General features: G+C 37.2%; 1 protein-coding gene across 1 annotated transcript; it reads left to right on the top strand.

The window, feature by feature from the left end:
* Positions 1 to 2,699: 2,699 nt before the first annotated feature.
* Positions 2,700 to 22,273, top strand: LOC135072433 (phospholipase A1-like). The gene is made up of 7 exons (XM_063966333.1): positions 2,700 to 2,924; positions 4,083 to 4,249; positions 9,694 to 9,817; positions 13,510 to 13,755; positions 14,991 to 15,173; positions 15,723 to 15,882; positions 21,911 to 22,273. The coding sequence occupies exons 1-7, from the start codon at positions 2,867 to 2,869 to the stop codon at positions 22,113 to 22,115; spliced, it is 1,143 nt and encodes a 380-aa protein (XP_063822403.1). The 5' UTR covers positions 2,700 to 2,866; the 3' UTR covers positions 22,116 to 22,273.
* Positions 22,274 to 22,523: the final 250 nt, after the last annotated feature.

The following is a 22,523-nucleotide window of genomic DNA, read 5'->3' as shown; positions in this document are numbered from 1 at the left end:
TCGTTGAAGGCATCTAAAATGTAGAGACAATCATAGGTAGACAATCTTTTCGTACCTAGGGTAAAGTACCAATAGGAATTTGAATTGTTCTACTGTTAACATCCCAAGTAACATTTTACTCCATTTAAGAGTTCAATAGTCGTTCACATGTACTCCACAAGCTGTGTATGTCAGCTGTATACGAGCTGTATAGCTTGCTATAATGCTTTTATAGAACCAGTTTGGGCACAAATTAGACAGCTTTAAGTTCACTATGGCTGTACATTAGCAGTATAATAGCATTATAATAGCAGTTTAAGTAGTAACATCGTACTTAAGGCTGACTTACGGCACTATATGGGACGCAGTGTGAACCATACAACGTACGTGAGGACAATAAAGAGTAACAAGTGGCTAAATGCACAGCTTTCAAAGTTATAAAGTCCGACAAAAGTACTCCAATGCTACCTAAAGTTCACGTGTGTCTTAAATTATTTCCACATTTTAATATTAGTTTGGTATTTGTACGTGAGTGCCAAGAGGGAAACAACTCGGGCGGATAATCATTTATGCAAATAATAACACGGGTTTTAAATACTTAATAATGTTAATGCCATTGGGAATGCAACTTTATCGTGAAATGTATACATATTTACAGCTAAAATATTTACGCGCCTCTGTAAAAACGCGATATTCATTTTAAAATATTTAAAACTGGCTGAGAGGAAATCTACAATTTTCAGTTTTTGATATTGGATTGGCATTATAATTATATTACGGTAATTAATTATAACATGAAACCAAAACTCAATCGCTCTATCTGCGAATTTTGTGATAAATCTGCATTAATTTTGGAGATTTATTTGATAAATATTTTAGGTTATGTAGAACAAAATGGTGGAAATGAAATACGGCTATGTGAACTGTTATAACTCCAATTTAATGCGGTGAGCGTATATTAGGTTCACATGTCTTCTGTTAGAATGCTGTTATCTATATGAAGTTCCACATTTGTACCACTACAGCGCTAATGTCTATAAATTTATTCTAATGTGAACTTATGTACAGCTTTAAGATGTACCTAGTTCAGGTCAATTGTGTATCTTTAATTCTTTCAAATACTGAAATTTTAGAGATCCGCAATAAAAATTATTAATGTCCGTTAAATCGCCTAGCCCAGGTACTAATAGTCAAGTATGAATACCTAAAGCATCAGACGGTAGTGTTCCCGGTTTAAATTCGTTTATTATGCTTGATAATTTATTCAAAGCGGAATGAGGAATACGATTTTCAATAGCCCATGTTCTTATTTTTTTTTGCGAAAGGTTAAATAATTGTCCAAATCAAAATGGTATTCACTATCACAAGAACTGCAATCATCACACTCTGATATCTGGTATATTTTGAAGGGAAATTTCAGGTTGAGGCATAATATTTTCCTCTGCATCATGTACAGAACCACCATGAACAACTAAAGACAGGCTTGGGGAAATGTGTAATAGAATATCACATTCACATTCGTGTTCAGCTTAAAGCAAATAAGAGTAGTACTTGTGGACAAATAAACTGCTATTGATGTTAATGGACAACACATATAGTCCTTTTAACAGCCTACAGTGTACATGCGAACCATTGAAACACTTTTGTACAGATAGTAAAAAAAGGTTATTTTAATTATCACAAACAAGTCCTACTACAGCTACTAGCTGTATAACAGTCTAAAACAAGTAAACATAACAGCCTTTGGCTTTATAAATGACCACGTGTGTTCTATTAAAATGCTAGCTCTATAACATCGTACAAGTAGGCCGTTAAACAGCGGTTGCCGTATCTCTACCCTCCTATAATGCTCTTAGTCAGATGGCTGACTAAAGGATAGTTGTTAGAGTATTATAACACCAACAATCGTATAAAAGTATAACTCTACACTAGTCTACACTCCTATAAGTCCCTTAGACAGGTATAGGTGTAATTAATTGCAATAATACAGCTTATACATCACGAGTGAACTGTACTAATGCTTTAAGTACACATTGGAACTAAATGTGAACTCTTAAATGGAGTAAAATGTTACTTGGGATAGTTTAGTGCTTTCGATTATTTTGTGTGTGTGTCAAATAAATGTCTGGACCTTTTTCTTTCAGGATCTACTAGGGGGTAGACAGAGATCTACGAGTACTCCTAGAGTAGTTTCGGTCATATTTATCGACGTTAGTTTTATTGAATTGCATTATTCTAACTGAAAATACCTTAAACTACTGGGACTGGCAGTACCCAGACGATTACGAGCGAGACGATAAACGTTTCCTTCAATTTATTTATATATACTAGCTTTCCGCCCACGCCACGGCGGAATCTTGTCTATCACAGAAAAACTTTTTTTTTTTTTTTTTACCTTTACCGCGCGCGTCCCTGTTTCAACGTCCTGTTTCCTTTGTCCTTTCCCGGGACTCAAACTATCTCTATGCCAAATTTCATCAAAATCGGTTCAGTGATTTAGGCGTGAAACCAAGACAGACAGAGTTACTTTCGCATTTACAATATTAGTATAAAAGTATAGATGACACTTCAATGCTTCCTCTACACCAGTATCACAGAAAGTTATTTTCAAGAAAGGGTCGATTTTGATGTTAGAACTTCCATATTTATTTACGTAAATCCCTACCTACCTACCTGACGGAACAGTTCAGTCAGTTATATACCTACAATCTACCCATTAGTCTACCCGCCTCTTACAAAAGCAGTCATCAATGAAATTGGTGGCTAGCGTTTGAACGTAGCATTATCTGGAGCAGCTACGTCACCAAGGAGCGCAACGTCAACTCATGTATGTCCGAGTGTCGTCACCATCCTGCGTTCGCCAGTGCTGGCTGGTTGAGCAAACGCGATGGGTGCGCACGCGCACGCTCTCGCCGCGGTCGTAGCAATCGCACTGCTCGCGCAAGGTAAGTACTTGCAAAACATCGATATTATACGTAGATGATATTTATAGAAATATTATTGATAATACCTGGTACATATACCTACTACCTATTGATAGAACATCCCTCGATTTGATAGTTTTTAAAATTGGATTTTTCAGATTATTATTTCAGTGTCCAAATATCCTTTGCCCAAGTCAACGAAATACGTTAATTAGTCAGTAAAATATACAATTGTTCTAATTCCTATTATTGTATAATGTTGTTTTTACGACTGCTAAAGGAAACCTACGAAGTGCCTAAACGTTGAGACAAACCCGTTTTATATTTTTTTAATTAGATTAGATGAATTGCATAGCTAATAAAACTGTCTTTTAATGTAGATTATTCGGACGATGAAAGAAGGCAGATTTCCATGTTACCATTAAAAGAAATATTTTACGATTATATAATAAAATTTCTTTAAAATAACAATAAGGATAAAAGAGAAAGCTTTCTGATTACCGCGAAGATAGTAAATAAGTTAACGTAATCAACTGCGTGCCGTATGAGTGTGATGTCTTTTTGTTGTGTGGTCTTCATTCTCAGTGTGTCCCGACTTTCTACCAGGTGTGTGGAATAATGTATTTGTGAAATCCTCGAGCCGCGCCAGATTACGGCTTGTTGGATAACATCCGCGTTTTCTGAGGCAAAAACTGTCCGCTATAGAATCTATCAAGATTCAGCTTGCACATTGCACACCATACAATGATGTCTGACTTGCAAATGTAATCTAGTAAGTCGTGTAAGTAAACTCAATTACTTACAGTCCTGCCTCAATTGCCTCATACCTGTTAATGAAGCTTTTATTTGCCGTGAAGGCCTGACATTGTTCGAAAAGGTGGACCTTCTGAGCACGAAAACGATCATTCGTCATTGTCTGACTACAACGCTGGTTGTGGTTGTGGGTTCAGACTTTTCCCCCTAGATCTGAATCTAGGGGGAAAATTTAGTGAACAGGATTTATAGGAGTAAAGGACTTAACCAGCATCATGTATCTAAAATATGGTATGGTAGTTGTAGACAGTCAGCTATCCCCAAGGTTACCTACTAAACCTTCACTGGTTACGTTTCATTGGCATCCAAACTACATTTGTGGTAATGTTAAGTAGGTATATCAATGTAACGTCCTTTCTCCAACAGGTAAATTAGCGCAACGACACCCGATCAAAGAAGCTCTATTTCTACACAATGACAGTTTCATCAACGCGACATTTGAAGACTGTGTGTGGAGGCGCGACAGGGAGCCATGTCCGGACCCCAACGTGTCTCTGAATTTGTACACAGAGTCGGAGCCTGTGAAGAAAGTGGTGAGTACTGTTTAGAACTACTTTATCACACTGCTGGGGGCTATTTTACTCCTTAGATTCCTGCTGCAATCACCTCGGTTCAAGATTTGCGACTCCTTTTCTTGTGGCCTCTCAAATCGTGACATAATATTCCTCTTGGATGACTTTCGTCTTCGAGTATACGTTAGGTGACGATTTGGGACCACTTATTACAAATATTGGAATTTGGTAGAATATTGAAAAAGTTATAACTTAATAAAGTCTCGTTACATTTTGGTTCAAAATGGTTTTAATTTAAGTAAATGAAAAGGTATAACCATGTTCAGCAGTGGTACCCTGATGATGAATCTTCATCATCATCAGATGATGGTGATGAGCAAATCAATTTACGTTATGTAATGTTAAGTTTAATAGCTAACTTGTTAGTTTTTCGATGAATCCATAAGCGCCCAATACAAAAAACATCAACGCGTTAGCACCGCGCCGCGCTTTGCCAATAAAATTATTTTAATCGAATGAGGTATAATATTTGCGAAAGCAGTAAAAGCAGAAAGCAGTAAGTTGTTTGTGTTCCACCGTTTAATTTGCATATACATATTATTTATATCATAATCAGGCTAATTATCAACATTATGTTAATATGAAATCATAAATTACTTTCTATCTTGTGATAATTCGATTACTTTTGCATTTATTACCTCTTGTTGGCTTAAGAAAATACTCTACTTACGGCTTAATTAAACAGAGTGAATATATAAAATCAATTAATGTATTTAATAAACAAGAAAGTATTTTAATTAGCATATGACTGCTAAAATACCTCTCATAACGAATTTAATTGATATTCGTAATGAAAAGCATTCAAATATTACATAGTGTAAGACCACCATGTGCTACCGTCAGAAACGTCTCCCAAAAGGCTTTGACTCGCTAAATAGTAATAAGCTTTATTATATTCTAAATCTTGTGTGAAGAACTTATGTAGATACTAGGTAGGTATAGCATTTTACAGTTCGTGTGTAAGTTTTTTGCTTACTGATTAACTATTGCGTATACATACGCACATAATTAAGATAATTATTTTTAGCCATTGTTATTACTTACTAATATTCTCACGGGAGTGTGCGCATTGTCATAATATGGTAATGCAACGTCGTAACTTTACAGGCAATTAATTGTTTATGGGTTCCGTAAGGTTTGGCAATCGGAACCCAATTACGATCACCCATGTGTGTTGTCTGTCACAGGCAATTTAATCGGAAACTAGTTTAAAGGTAACTATAGACAGTTTAAAATTTGGTGGTGTATGTACTCGTACCTACTTATCTTGGTAAGCCAAAACGGTGTGTGTGAAATCTTGTTTATGAGATCAACTTTAATGTAAAGGTAAAAATAAATCATGTAGCGTAGTCATTATCAGCATAAAGCACTTATGGTGAAGACCTCAAACATGTTGATTGCAAGGACAGTCATTGAATGAGGAAAATTTTATAATAAATCAACACAAAAAGTTCATAAAAATAATTAATTTCGTATTCGTTAACAGCATACAACTAGTTTTAAATTAAAAATATGCTTTTCGGTTTTTCATCATACTGCAGCGGATATAAAATAGTCATTTCCGCCTGAATCGCCCTGAAAGAACGGGTTTATGTGCGCATAATTGTAATTTAATGCAAAATCAACTTCGACGCACTAAATAGTGCGGTTTTACGTTCAATAGTTCAATGTCGCTGAATAAATTAACTTACTAACACGAAGACTGTCTAATGAAAAACGAATTAACTTATAACACAATCGCGTGACACGAACGAGCGAATTTACTCGAAAAAGTGTCATTAATATTTTTATTAGTGAAGTGGTTTAGGTTCATCCTCAACGGGTATTAAATAAAATAATTCATAGAGACACAGTTAATATTTGTATAATATAGAGATGAGCAAAGCAAAAGTCAAGCCGTGAGTAAGTAGTAAGTAACTTATATAAAAATGACGCGTTTAAACCGGTGTTTCTCTATTTTGGATGAGCAAAGCCGTTGGCAAAAATAATGGTAGGTTATAATTTAGAATACGAGGTTAAATATGCACATAACCTATAGTTAGACTGGGAGAGGTTTTCACTGTTACGAAAGCGTTTCCCCATAAAACCGAATAGGTACTTTAGTATCTACCTGCTATACGATGCGTTTCCCTTTCTTTCCAAGCTGACTTACATGTGGTAAGACTTTAAATTCTACTTGGACGAATAAATTATATCATTTGGCAACTGCAGTAATTACTCTACTTATACCTTAGTTCTTTAGAAATTTCCCTAAATGTAAACAAATATGGCCAACTGACAGTGACGAATTTTTAGTCTATGTCAGTTGATCTACTAGTGATGCGACAAAATCTCTCGTTAATCGCATTTCTGTAAATGTCATTTACGGACTGCAACAGACGATTATTAGATTTTTAAAGATCATTTGTATAATTATTAAGATCAATCCCTCTTCTGATTGTTGTTGTGATCAGTAATGTGATCGTCAAAATAGGATCTTCTTAATCAAAGAAAATTTAATTTTCCCTTTTTTATTTGTTTAGGAAATATAATTTAAATTATACTGTGGGTCTAGACAAAGTGCACAATAAAATCGTAAACCAGTCGAAAAGTGGTCGAAAGGCCTTTTTTATGTGACACTCGTCTGTATAATAAAGCTGAATTCAAAGACTTCTTCGCAAAGTGTGTTGTTGCATTCAATGAAGAAAAAAATACATTGTTGAATATAACCTCGTTTATATTTTATTTTAAACTAGCTTTCCGCCCGCGGCTTCGCCCGCGTGGAATTTTGTCTGTCACAGAAAAACTTTATCGCGCGCGTCCCTGTTTCAAAAACCGGGATAAAAACTATCCTATGTTCTTTCCCGGGACTCAAACTATCTCTATGCCAAATTTCATCAAAATCGGTTGCGAGGTTTAAGCGGGAAAGCGTAACAGACAGACAGACAGACAGACAGACAGAGTTACTTTCGCATTTATAATATTAGTTGGGATTAATATTATCAAAGTAATTGGTAATTGAAATAATTGAATACTTGAAATAAAATCGATAAAATTTACAGATTATTATCTATGAATATTGTCTATGACTTACAGATTTTCCAGAGATAGGACCTAAATTTCAACGTCAAATGTCGATTTGACATTTTAACATGAAGCACAAATTTTCACCATCCAAATATTTTGTTAAAATATTTTGTTTTCAATGTTAGATTTCATATTTGTTTCATCATGAGAATAAAGTTGGTTTCATGAGCTTGTGAAATAATGTGTATGATATTAAGAAAACGTGAGTATTATAGTGTAATTGTGTGCACAAGTGTTTGTTTACATCGATGGAAATTTCTAAAGAATTTAGGATTAGATTAGATAGCGACAGATGCAGAGTAAAGAAATTATTTACGTTATGCGTGCGCCCTTTCATAATTACTTGAATTAAATAGCGAGGAATGTTATCACCTACAAGCTTGCAATATTAGTTTCATATTTTACGAAACAAATAAACGCACTCTTTTTTATCCAAACATCTCCACATCTGAAGTAATAAGTACGCATATAACATAACTAACTAGAATATTTTTGCACAAAACTATACATATTTAGGTCCAGAAATTAAAGTAACATTACCTAACTATGTTAACGCACTGAAATAATCGTTTCAGCCAAATGACGTCCACTGCTGGACAAAGGCCTCCCCCAAGGTTTTCCACAATGAACGGTCCTGCGCTGCCCGCATCCAGGCTCTTCCCGCGACCCTTACCAGATCGTCGGTCCACCTAGTAGGAGGCCTGCCCACGCTACGTTTTCCAGCCCACTGAAATAATATTTCGTCTAAAAATGAATGAGCAGTTTCAGTTAATTTATTCAGTTCTTCTAACCATGCGGATATCTACCCATCTTTGTATATGAATACGGGCATAAGGGCCTTATCGTCGGCATGCACAGAGTACAGACCTGTTTATTTATATTCCGAATTCCAATTTCACTTTTGCCAAAAGGAACAATGGCTGCTAAATGGAAGGAATGCGTTCGGAGTACCGCTACCTCGAGGACCTCCTTAGTAGCACGGCGCCGCCTGCATGCAAAACGCACGCAACCCAGAAATCGCATGCAAGATATGATCAGCTATTCAAAAAATAGATAGTTGTTCTAATTTTGTGTGTTAGAACCATGGACCTATAAAAAAAGGCGGACGGAACTCGCGCTACAACAAAACTGTGACGCAAAATTTTGACGTCTATCTATTGTGTGAGTGAATTTAGGAATGCCATGTTAGCCAAAACATTTTACCCATTTACTTTAAGAAAAACATAGATCGGCAGATGTTACTTGGAAATGCAGACAGAATTATTCCGTGCCATTTGAAAAGAATGAAAGGTGAATGCGTTGAGGTAGGCGCGAAATTTTCAATGTTCAAATTTTCTAACATTGTTTGCAAGTCAGTGTCAGGGTTTGTACATAATCTCTGATAGATTTTAACATAGGTACAACCTGACACTGACTTGCAATCAATGTAAGAAAATTTGAATTTCGCAGTTCCACATTTTTGGGAAGGATCAAATCTGCCTATGAAAATATATCCCATTAAAACACAATTATTATGATAAATTATTTTATTTCTATAGTATGCGTAATAAACAACTAAAAAGTCCTAAAATTATTATAAATTTCCCATATTTCGGGTAATTTTCCCACGTAAATAACTGAGAACACTAGTCTTTGACGTATTATTTTTTCGAGTGAATGACGTTTGATTTCAATTAATTTCAATATTTTAATGTCGGGAAATAAGTGATTGGATTATTATTTTACCTGTGAAATGTGATTCCTTAATTTTTGTTTGTTCGAACAGAATGGTTATTACACAATTTCATCACACAAGAAATGTCGTATTCGTGTTGTTTTTTCGCCGCCTCAATGTGTTAACTGTGTGAAGTTTGCACTCGAAGTGGTGCGTCAGGGTTTGAATGTGTGCGTGCCGGCCTGTACGTACAGGCAAGCTGGTGTATCCTAATGTCACAGTATTTTGTTGATGAGAATCCGTCCGACTTTTTTTATAGGTCCATGGTTAGAACTGCTGAAGGTCAAGAACTTTTTAACACTTCAAAGAATACTAAATTGTTGTAAACATGTAACATTGGTAGCACTACGAGTAGATATACATGGAAAACATTAGCATTGTAAAATTGTAATCCATAAATTTTTAGAGTACAGTAGAGCAAGACGGGTTTTATTCATTTTCTACATTATTTGGCTCTACATTTTTTTCCTTCCGTTTATTTTTATTGTCGTAAACATATTAATTTACTTTTTCGTCATACAATTTTCGTTGCTCTATGTCAGGCAAACGACGCCGCGACGTGATTTCACCCTCTCGTATTGTTTTGATGATAAAAGTAAATAATAACTAAATTGCAATTTGTCAGGTCGACCTGTTCAGCGAGGACTGGCTCCGGCAGAGCGGCTGGGAGCCCTCGCACGAGACTATCCTGCTCATCCACGGGTACGCCGGCGGAGACGACACGCTGCCCATCGCGGTGCTCAGAGATGGTGAGTAGCTCTAGTATTGTATATGTCAACGTGAAATTGTGAACTCTGTCAGTTTATAATATAACGCGTTAGATTGTAAACTAACAGTGGGTTAGGTCGGGTTAGATTGTAATTTAACTACGTCAGATTATAATCTGATAAAATTCACAATAAATTTTACGGTGACATATGTCATATACATACATAGAGATAAAAGTCAGCTAGCAAGCCCCGTCCTTAGACGCGCAGTGTAGAGCACCCTTTATTCTAGGCGAAGACCACCAACTTTTATTTGGCCTATCTTCTTCTTACCGTGTCGACAACAAACCTACACAGTGTCAGCCCAGAACTCCGCTACAAGAGTGGCGTTGTCAGCAACATTCATAAACCTCCTGCGTGCAGTTGCTCGGACACTCAGGCACGACATCATGTGCTTCATCGACTGGGGAACAAAACAGTTGGCCGATAGTTGGGCCCGATTCTAATTCATACATCTCCATACCTACTGACTGATTAACAGACCGACCCAACTATCGATCAGCCAACTACAAGTTAGTGGTCTGCGCTTAGGCTTAGTTGATAGAGTAACGACACGAAGGTAATATTAAAGGGCGGTCGGAGAAAAATAAATTGCTTGATTCACTTTTTACACAATAAATTAAATAACATTGGATTCCGAAAACGAAAGAGTGCTGAGACTGGCTGTATAAAATACTTAATATGATTATTGTACCTACATCTACAATAAACAAATATTAGACTATTATACGAGTGCATTACCGCTGCAATTTTTTTATAAATGTTGTGCTTTAGAGAATCAACAGTACAGATAATAAGTCCATCGTGAGCAGAAATTTGCTATTAGTGGACAAATTTCTGCTCACGGTGGACTAATTACACTGGTCAACAAAATTTTAACTTTGTCGTGCCACACGGACTTTTTTGATAATTTTTAGTTTAATTGGTGATAGTAAGAAAAAACCAACCGTTAAAAAAAATTCGCTAGACAAGGATTTTATTCTATTGAGTAATTTGAAATATTAGGAAAAAACGCAGATCTCGTAAATCAAAAGTTATTTTTTTTCATAAACGACTTAATAATCTAAGATTTTCTTGAATATTTAGCTTCTGGTTGGTCTCTTTTAATTATCCAGCAGTAATCTGCTAACATATTTGGGCTCCATTTGCCCTGGTACCGATTTTCCATATTAGAAATGTCCTGATGGAACCTCTCACCGTGCTCGTCGCTGACAGCCCCTAAATTGTCAGAAAAAATCCAGGTGCGAGTCTAAAAAATAGATCTTATGTGACATGTTGCAACCCAATGCTTGATATGACAATAATAGCTCGCTAACCCACTCCCTGTAGCTGCCACTCTTGTGTTTACCCAAAAAATTTGCAACAACATTTTTTAAATCCTTCCATGCAGATTTTTTTAAATCACTTAATTTTTATTCAAATCTTGAATCTTTTATTAACTCCCTAATTTGAGGGGCAGCAAAAATACTCTCTTTTATCTTTGCATCACTTATTTTAGGGACAACACTTGACCTGAAGTGGACGGTTGTGAATTGTCGTTCTCAACAGACGTAGTTGCAACTGGTATTAGTTCTGGCAATTTTTTTACAATGAGAGGCTGGTCTTATAGCTGAAGATAAGTTATGGTAAATAACTGTTTTTTTATTTATACCTTTTATGTCAGTGAGACAAAAATAGCAATCAGAAACGTGATCTCGCTGTTTAGTCCATATCATGGGTACAGCAAACGGCATAGGTCGTGCACCTTCGTTCCATATATGAGGGTCGTTATGCAGCAGACATAAGGGGCCCAGGATTTGTCTTGATGGGCGGCAGAAAAACCAAAACAAGGGTGATAACACCCCAACACAAGATTCGTAAAATTTCGTCGTTGTTTTTTGAATGTAAGTTCTCCGCAGACATAGCAAAAAGAGTTAGGATCATTATTACACTTCCTCGACATGTTCACAGGGTTAATAAATCCAAAACAATGTTCAAATTCAACGACAAATAATGTTATAACGATTTACTTGTAAGCATTTCTGGTAATTTACTGCCGTAGTACTAGTTATGAGTATTACCGTATCACAACAAACATAAGGCTAATTGACATAAGACAACTGTGTTTTAATAATGAGGGTGGATTGGTAAAACAAAATTAGCTATCAAAGTTCGTGTGGCAGAATCAGTGTTGACCAGTGTTATCTGCTATACTCTCGACTCTCTACTCTAAAGAACAACATTTATAAAAATTTTGCTGCGGTAATGCACTCCTATTATACTATGAATATGATGGACTGTAGAAAAATAATACAGAATGATGAGGTTTTCCATTTTAAAGGTTTGAAAGGTTCTCGTTTCATTTATATCGTAACGTGCAATGCAATAAGACATTCCAATTATTACAGATCAATCGAAACGGTTCATGAGCAATTAGTACACTTGCAATAAATAAACCTACCTGTAAAATTTTTCGACAGTCAATTTAATTGAGGAATTCAAATGATTTATTGTTTTTATATTTTAATAGCAGTAATTGAAGGATGATTTAGTAGGAATTACTGATAACTGTGTGGTAAAAGAAGGGTAAAAGGCACACTAAGTAAGTAGTTCGTCTTTTCCTGTATGAATTATATCTGAACCATATACACTTTAACTCTACCTACCTTCTTATAATTCGGAGTTTGATAGCTCTCAGACATAGATTGGAAAGGTCAATTACAACCTGAAACTTTTTCATGAATCACGAAATCTGGCATTTCTGGAAGTCCAGATAACGTAGAGACACGATAATACTATTACAGTGGTAGAGGTAGGTACACTCAGCGTCAAATAGTTCATGGCACCCAAAGTGGCCAAAAGTCGATAACACAGCCTTATTCCAATTGTAACAAAGACGTGTTGCGAACTTATTGGCTATTTTGGATGTCACGAACTATTTGACGCTGACTGTACAGCAACAGAACTGTTTTGATGCAAAATCGCTTTGACTACAAACGTGTGGTCCTGATGCTACAGTGAGTGCCGCCATCCACCTTTACATGAAAGCGAAAGGAACTAAAGGCGTCACATAAAATGCAATTTGTTGCCTTGCCGGCTGCAGTTCCCAGGCTTTCTCCGGTCGATGACCTGATGCACTTTACCTTATGCACTCCATATGGCATATGGCTTTTTATTGGCACTTAAACTTGCATAAAAGTTTCCCCACATGTTACGAGATAGATATGTATAAATAGATTAACGCCAACTTTATTGTGTTTTAATATTAAACTTTATATAAGATTGACTAATGCATGCCTGTTACTTTTTTCACGGAGATAATTTTACACAATCATCCTGCAGTTGGGGCTGCAGCAAGTTACATTAGCTCTGTGCGCCAATTCTATCCACTAAAACCTGCGCTTGCTCCCTCAGCTGATTAGGAAGACTGGTGATCACTGTCGCATGCACTCTGTCGGTCGATGCAATCAAGCCTACCTAGAAATTACCTACTAACACAGACTAATGTCCACCACTACTGGTATAGTCGGACGAGTATTACGATTTCTGCGAGGATTTAGGTCCTGCATACTAAGATTCTTCTTTGTGCGAGTAAGATCTGCGGCACAGTAAGGTAAACATCTTGCGATATCTATCTTATGTCATTATAAAAATGAGTTAACATAATTTAATTACCCGTTTTCGTTTTTCCTCAGCGTACCTCCGCCGCGGCGGCTACAACGTACTTATGCTCGACTGGGGCTCCCTCTGCCAGCCGCCGTGCTACGTGGCAGCTGTTCACAACCTACGGCCAGTCGCGCGGTGCGTGGCCGAAGCCCTGGGCTCGCTGCGGCGCGCCGGCCTCCGCCCCGACCGCCTGACGTGCGTCGGCCACTCGTTGGGCGCCCACTTGTGCGGGATACTCGCTAACTATCTCACCTTCAGGCTTAATAGGATTATAGGTAAGACTACTTTTGCTGGTTTCTCGTCCCTTTTCTAGCAGAGCTTTCAATGTTTTCACGTTAAACCTTTCCACGAGAAAATCTACATAAAACTTATAACTGAAAAATTACTACGCCCGTATGCACAATCATTACAATGAGGTCTTACAGTGCGCGTGGACGCACAGAGTGACACGCGAATCAATCACAGAGCTCTATTCAACGCTGTGCGTTCGATTTGCTGCTTCACTTAAGTAAGCATCGTTTGTGAATACGGGCGTTAGACTTGGAAGGAGATAGGTTTAGAAAAATCGCATATTATGTTTTGGGACTTTTTGTTCCCTAGGTGTTCTTATTACCTTTATGTAAAGGCTTAACTTTTAGTCTGCTACCATAACTCGTAAATACAAGATTTCTCAATAAATCCAATCGCCATGAAGCAGCAGTTACGTCATCGCTCCAACTTCCTAGATGACAACAAACGACAGTTAAAAAACCATTCTGCATAGCGGCAGCCAGCGACACGAACTTCCTTCTTCCCTATTACAGTAACACACGACTTGTAGATTTCATGCGTAATGAAAACTGCAAACGACTATTTACTTACTTAGATTGAACATAAAAACAATAAATAAAAATAATAGCTCTTAACATTCATCTCCGACGCAGGAAGTGAGTTGTTATCTACTTTCTCACGCATCGTCATCCATCTACTCATTTTCGCGAAGTACTTATCTGCATACTTTTAGGTTACTCAACTATGAAATGAACTACAAGACCTAATCGAGATGAACCTAAATAATTGATTGAGGCAGACTACCAGTTAGCCAGCCAATAGATAGGAATTGACCATTACCAATTCAGTGTAGTGCGTACTCATTGGCGTAATGTATCTAGGGTGCTTTTCCAGGTCGGGCCTGGCCATATCATAGCTCTCGAGTTAGTTACTATCAATCAACTATCCATCTTTCGAATCGGTAGCCCAATAGGCCAACATCTTGCGGGAGCCCTGCGCCCGTATACAGGGTGGAATTCTATTTCTTTTCAAAAATAAAGGAATGGTTTCTTTGAGTAAAATTTTCTATCTACAGTATTAAGAGTACTTTCCCTTCAGGTGGCATTACAAAATTCCACCCTGTATACGCATTACGCACATGACCGTGCTCTGTGGTGCTTACATGTTCGTTCATAATAATTAACAGCCCGACCAAATTCCGTAGTCTACGGTGTCTTAGAATAACCGCTATTTTCCCCAGGGTTGGACCCCGCCCGGCCTCTGATCCGGTCGGCGCCCGCTCTTCGCCTGGACCCGGGTGACGCGCGCGCGGTGCACGTGCTGCACACCAACGCCGGCCGCTACGGCGAGGCAGCGCGCCTGGGACACGCCGACTTCTGCCTCAACGGCGGCCGCAGCCAGCCCTACTGCGAGGACACGCCCAGTGAGTCACCTGGTGCTGCAGGATAAAACGCTTTTATAACTAAGAACGCGGCTTGTAGCAAGGTTCTGCGGCCGCTACGGCGAGGCGGCGCGCCTGGGACACGCCGACTTCTGCCTCAACGGCGGCCGCAGCCAGCCCTACTGCGAGGACACGCCCAGTGAGTCACCAGGGGTGCTGGAGGATATAAAGCGCTTTTATTACTACGATCGCCCTGTAGCAAGGTTCTGGATCGCCCTGTAGCAAGGTTCTGGATCGCCCTGTAGCAAGGTTCTGGAGTAGAGGCCACATTACGGAAAACGCAGCGTTGGATCCTCATAAAGGTAACAGGAAGGCGTTGGATCCGGCCGCTACCAACCGGGCAACATGGAAATCGTTGGGGCAGTTCAGTAGTGGCCGTCATGTGGCTGAAATGGTGATGATAACGCTCTGTAGGACAACTCGTTAGTGAGAGCATTCCCCGCGTTACACAATAACGTAGCACAGAACCAACATCAACATCCCTCAGAAAGACCGTTGTTCGATTGCGTTAAAAATGTCTACTTCTTGCAGACGAGGCGCTCTGCAGCCACATCTGGTCGATCTGCTACCAGGCAGAGAGTCTGTTCCGCACACGGGAGGCGACTCCGTGCGGTCGGCGCTGCTCGGTGCGTGTGCCGCCCTCACGCGCCTCGGCACTCCCAGTACCTTTGGGCCAATCGGCTCCCATGACGTGAGTATCAACATTATGATCAATCAGCCACTTCAGTCCACTACTTTGTTGCAGAAAATATTAATGTATCAAGTAGGTACTTAGGACCTAGGTAGGTCCTAAAGTAACTCTCGCAATCTGCTGTGTTAGTAAACGTGCTACCTAGGGGATAGGATCATAAGAACTTTCCTTCTATATCAGATAAAATCCATCACGAGATATCATTCATCGAAAATATCACGTATGGAATATGCCACAGCATATTCCCGAATAGTCCCAAACTTGCAACATATGCCCGACTTTCAGCCGCATACAGTGCCGAATTTAAACATTTACCGCATAAGCTTTTTTACACACCCCTAGCTCATCCATTATCCTAACATTTAAAGCTATATTTTCATCGTATACAGTCTCGCCATATCTAACTTCGCGTTCGACCATTACCATTTGAACAAGTTGAACCAATTTAGACTTTTACCATTTCATCCCTATTGATGTGTTGGATTTACCCCCGACCCGACAGTGTCACTGTCCGTAGCAGGAAAGCGCTGGACGCAGGCAACCAAAGAGCATAAAAGAGTAAGAGACGGCACTCCATAGATATTTTTTGAGCTCACGCACACATATGCATTTTAGAGAACGACCCGCAAATCTTTACCAACCGCACAAACTACAGGCGGAGCTACCAACATAATGCCTTATTTTCTGACAGTATTAGTGACGTTCGTAATAACTTATCGATTATCGATACTTTGCTAGGGTTGTAATTGCATATCGATATCTAGTATAGGAACCTTCAATATTTTAATGATTACTATTTTTATTTTATACTATGTGTAAGTAAAACGAAGTTTTGTAACGTAAATTATTTATTTCGAAATAAAATAGGTATATTACAATAAGTATTGAACATGACATAGCAGTTGTAGGCATGAGGAATTATTGAAAATTATAACAAAGTACAGAAATGATAATTTTGTAAACTTTTATTTTCACAACTTTTTCTAAGAAAAAATTGGATTTTTATTTATAAACATCTTTAATTTTCTTATCAGCTGATCGAACCTCAGCCTCAAGATTACTTTTCAATGCTTTGTTGCTGTGCTTTTTTACTTTTGTCAGCAAAATTGTTTTCACTTTTTATGAAGCTGTCATTAATGATTTTACAACTTTTTCTTAGAAAAAGGTAACTTAATATTTTAAACATCTTATCATAAATTTCTTTATTATGTTGTTGACATTTAAACCAACTAAAATTACAATTTGTACTCAACATTAAGAAAATGAATTTTCCAACATTTTCCATATATCTGGTCGGCAATATGGTCATGATATAATTGTTTAGCTTCATTTACGGTGGTACATAATTGAATTGTTGGATAAACGAGACTTTTTTTATCATGCCACCATTCGCGAAGAGATATATATGCATACAAATCATTGTCAACAGGAGTTTTCACGCTCAAACACTCTTCACAAATTAAACAAGAACTGTTCTGTAATAGTTTGGCAGCTAAATACCCGCTTACATATACTACTGGTTGGTTTTCAAGGCTACACAAATTTTCAATGGGCTGTTCTAAGTTTTCAGGGTCACAACACAGGATAAAATTCAGTGTCTGTGGAATCTTGAACATTAATTTTTATTTCTGTTGTTTTTAAATTAGTTTTTAAAATGTCTTTATATTCCAGCATATGTTTATTGTTGTCTGCTTCACAATTAGCACTTCTGCTATGAGGCACTTTCAGCCCAGTAACCATGCTTGTTTTAAGCGCTGCAGTAAAGTGCGTGATAGTGGGATTTCTATTGGTTACACTGTGTTGCCTAATGATTCCAAATAAGTTTTCCAGAGAGTCTTGGTTAAACTGTCTAAGGTTCATATATTTAAACCCTTCATTCTTTAACTTTTCCCAAATATCGTTTAAGGATTTGATAGATATTTGATATCCCTTTACGCATTTAACATTTTTTAGTATCGTGTTTTCTGCTGTTATAAATTTTATGGTTTTTAACTTATCAGTATAAAAGGTCCAAGACTCAATGTGATTACTTGATGTGGAAACATTTTCCCGGATCCCTTTCTTTACGTCATTTAAAGATGATGGACCATTTGTACAATCAAATAGTTTATCTAACTGTTCAATCACAAATGCTGTATCATTGCAATCAGAAACTTCTTTCCATGCCATCATTTTTAAAATAGCTGCCACGGTATTACTCAGAGCATGCGCAGCATACTTCACCCTCATCTTAGTTTTGAATGTTGGATTTACAATGGTACTATTCAGTTTTTTAAAATTTAAAAAATTTCTGTTGTGTTCTTCTGCAACTACCAAATGCCTCCATTGTGCAATTTTTCCATCGAAAGACATATTTCCACTTTTAAAGAAATTGTTTCGTAATGATTTGAACAAGTGAGGGATGTCATAGATTATAAAAATTTTGTCATTATTTACAGAGAAAAAGTTGCTATCTATGCCTTGTCCACAGTTTCTTTTTAACATGTTAAGAGCTCCTATATTTGTAGATCCCTGATCACAAACTGTTGTTAGAACCATAAATCCGATTTCTTTTAATTTTTTGATGATGTCCGATATAATTTTTGCCAGTTTTGCTGTTGATATTGTGCCTTCCACAAAATAGTGCGCAATATATTGTTTGTATTTATGTTTAGCACCCTGTATCATAAACACTAACGCATGGTCTGCAATTTTCTTTTCTCGTCCCATGTTCTCGCCCTCTCCATAATCCACGTAGCCATCCACTTTATCAGCAATTTCGTTATAAATTATCCGTTTCTTTAACGCCATCTCGTCAAATATTAACGAGCAATATTTATTTTCCTTTGGCATACTTGATGCTTTTGCCTCTAACATATCAATTATATTTTTATTTATACCAGGCTCCATTGGTATATTTTTTAAAATCCTTTGGAGCGTTTTAGTGCTTGGTAGCGTAAACAGCTTTTGCATATAGCGGTATGCTTTAGGGGACCGTTTAAATATAGCCAAAGCATATATTTTGTTGGCTAAAGTCCACCTTTTTCCTTGTGACTTTTTTTTGTTATTCTGCACTACATCCTTTACTAACGATGTCAGCACTTCCGAATCTAACTTGTCTAAATTCACTCTTGACTTCGCTATATTCCTTATTGTTTTTTTTGCATTTTGTAACTGTCGCCAAAGCCTCTTCTCTTTAATTGTAAATGTTGATGAAGTGTCTGTAATAAAAACATTTCCATTAGTAAAAAAAACAACATTAAAGCAAATTGAATTGAATATTGGTTAATTAATCAGCAATTTTACTTAGTTTTTTAAATTAGGTATGTTTTATCTTACCTTTCATTTCAATGTTTTTCTTAGGTCTTTTATAACTGTGGACTAATATTTCTGCCTGTGCATCTTGATGGCAAATGTTTTTATCATCTGAAATATTATAAATATGCAAATAAGTTTAAAATTTATTTTGTTGTTTTATGAAACATATTATTTCCAAATCAATCAATCATTATCAAGTTTTAAAAAAATGCAAAGACAGGATAATGATAGCTCTTCTCATAAAATATGAAGCGTGGGCCCACCTTCAATAACAATGACATAATATTAAATTAAAGGCATTTAGAGGTTTTAATGTTCTGCATTCTGGATGCGGTCTGCGGGTATGTCAAGGCAATCAGTCACGTGTGCTTTGCGTTCTTTGTTCGTATCCGCACGGTCAAATCGCATTAATATAAAATGTACAGAAACCTAGAATGTTGTACATATAAGTTCATTTTGACCTGACTGCAGACTGCAGAACGCATCCAGGGTGGCATTCTTTAGTTTGAGGGAAGGCATATTTTAGAAGGTAAATAATTAGTTTGTACACTTACCATGAGTAATGGGTTTATAGGTCATATGTTCTGGTGCATTGGAAGTAGAAGGAAGAGGTTCAAAAGTTGTTTTCGCAGAAATACCAGAATCTGGTATATCCACAGCTCCCAAACATGTTGAATTTAGTTGTTTGGTTGTAGTTGTAAGGGGAACTGAAAGCAGATAATGAAATGTGAATTGGGTAATAAAATGTCATGTTCTTACCCAACTTTAGGGTACAATCAGTCTAGTACATGTCTTGCTCACATTAAAAATTACTAGCTTATAAATATTATTAAACTAGCTGACCTGGCTAATTAATGTAGATTGCCTAAAATTTTTCAAATTGGTCCGGTACTTTTTTTGAAGAATTTGTATTACACAAATTACTAAAGTCCCTCTAACTCAACACACATTCTAAGCTAAATTGTGTTACGAGTGGGTTTACTACAATATTCAAGCTGTGGGGTTCTAACCCGCACTTTAGGCTATCTTGGCTTCGAGTTACGGAGCCGATCAAATACAAACAAACAATTAAATATTTCCTTTTTATATTATTAGTATAATTTTAGATAAACATACCTCGTTCAACTGGATTTGACTTCTTTGGAATGCAATATGAATGATCATAAAGAACTGTAACAAAGTATAGATATAATTAATAATTGAAATTATATATTATTTATTGATAAGCATACAACACATGTTTGTGGTTACAAAGAAAGAACCTTGTTAAATTGCATTCGGTTGGTTTGTTTTGGAAACCAAAGAAAATTAATTAAGTCATCTAAATAATTCAGAAAAATTGATAGATAGTAAATTAAATTTAAAAAAAATAATTGAAGTCATCATCATACCTGTCTTGAGGTTTTCTTTATTGGAGTCTTTTACATGAAGAGGAAACTCTGTCAAAACTTCATCTGGCAAGATGGGATTGCTCAATTCCAGTGTTGGAATAGCTGAGTTCTTCAGCCGAGTTCCTTTGGCATTGAAGGATTCAGGAGTGAAGTGCCCACCACAAACAAACTTCAGTTGGTGTAACTTTTCAATAGGTACATATGCTAAGTCTTCTATGCCAGCATTTTTAACCCACATTCGACAACTGAAATAAGAAATACCTATTAGAAAAGAAAAAGAATAACAAACTGAAATTTATTCATCAACTAATTTCTTTTAGTATTGTTATGCAATTCATTTACAGAGTACGAAACAAAATACTGAAATTAAAAATTGGTTATGGTTATTTACTGTATGATTAAAAATATTAATCCCAGCCTTTAAGTTTACACAATCAGTAAAATTATCTTGTAATAAATGAGTGTTATTAGAAACTTACCGGTCAGAATCCAGAGGAAACCTACTCAAAAGTAAGGGTGATCCACCACGACTTCGCCTCTTATTACAAATAACGCACTTCTTGTTGTTTCTACTCTCCATTATCAGTAGAAGCCTAAAATGAAATAGGTATTAATTAAACAAAGCCTATAATTTCTCTCCAACCAGTGTCAATGCCCTGGTTCATGCATTTACCAGTTTTGAAAGTACATTTACATTTTCATCACATAGGGTTGTTTTTAATGAAAAATAGATTTGTAATAGATCTAATATTTCAAGTAAGTAGATAACATACCCATTAAACAGAAAAGTAAATAAGAGTTTAAACTTCTGTAGAAGTTGAAACACAGCTTAATTAAAAGAGTCTCTATCTCACAAAAAACATAACACTGAACAGCAAACTTTATCACGCCCGATACGGAGGAACTTAATCAACTCAACGTAAACGACAGAAAAGTTTATTTACAGTAATATTGCACCAAATCTGAGAAAATAACTTCACACGAATCAATTCGCCGGTTTGAAACTCAAACTCAATTGACAGACATTTTTTTTCATTTGTCAAACTAACAATACTACCAACATAAGGACACTAACAATTATTTTTAGTATGGTGGTATTGATCCGCGGGTTCCCCTGCTATAGTGAAATCAATCCAAAATGCACTTTATTACTTAAGGGATAAGGTTGTATATCAATTGCTACATATAGAGACTAGTTTTTGTATGAGAAGTGTCTACCCACTGCAGGCAACATGGAAAGCATTGGGGGAGGCCTATGTTTAGCAGTGGACGTGCTATGGCCGAGATGATGATGATGATGATGAGTGTCACTGTACTAAGTCCAAATATTAATCCCACAGAGCATCAGGCGCGTACTGCATAGAAGACTTCTCCGCGCCCTTCTGCCCTAGTACACCCTCAGAGGAGGGCGACGCCCGCTGCTGCCTCGACGAGCAATACGCGGCCGCCGCCACCGCGCCGCCTCGCACCCGTCCGCGGCCCTTCGTGCGACTGCGCAACCGACTCGCGCCGCCGGGCGATGACGATAATACGGTTGAGGACTAAACCCGAATGAAGGAGAAAAAACTAAAGCAACTAAAAAACAAATTTTGACATTTAAAAAAAATGCCAAAAAGGTCCCACCCACACGAATTGTATTGAATGATACTCTACTCTTACGGCCGGTTCACACATGTCTCAGTTTTACTGTTCCGTTTTATCGTGTACGTATGTATGTATGTATTACTGTATACAGAATACTGTGTCATGTGTGAAGTCGCTCATACAACTACATACGCCATCGACGAAAAAAACGTACACGATAAAACGGAACAGTAAAACGGAGACATGTGTGAACCGGCCGTTACTTGAGTAACCGAGCCTGATCCCGTATTCACAAACGATACTTGCTGATGTGAAGCAGCAAATCGAATGCACAGCGTTGAATAGACCTCTGTGATTGGTTCATGTGTC

The sequence above is a fragment of the Ostrinia nubilalis genome, chromosome 6, assembly GCF_963855985.1.
Source record: "Ostrinia nubilalis chromosome 6, ilOstNubi1.1, whole genome shotgun sequence".
Lineage (NCBI taxonomy): Eukaryota > Metazoa > Arthropoda > Insecta > Lepidoptera > Crambidae > Ostrinia > Ostrinia nubilalis.
This window is presented reverse-complemented; position numbering and strand designations above follow the sequence as displayed.

What these genes read in the sequence shown, in the direction of transcription:
- LOC135072433 (XM_063966333.1), top strand. Translation starts at nt 2,867, where the DNA reads ATGGGTGCGCACGCGCACGCTCTCGCCGCGGTCGTAGCAATCGCACTG. An exon ending in AATCGCACTGCTCGCGCAAG is followed by an intron (nt 2,925 to 4,082) that starts GTAAGTACTTGC and finishes TTTCTCCAACAG; the next exon opens with GTAAATTAGCGCAACGACAC. An exon ending in CGGAGCCTGTGAAGAAAGTG is followed by an intron (nt 4,250 to 9,693) that starts GTGAGTACTGTT and finishes GCAATTTGTCAG; the next exon opens with GTCGACCTGTTCAGCGAGGA.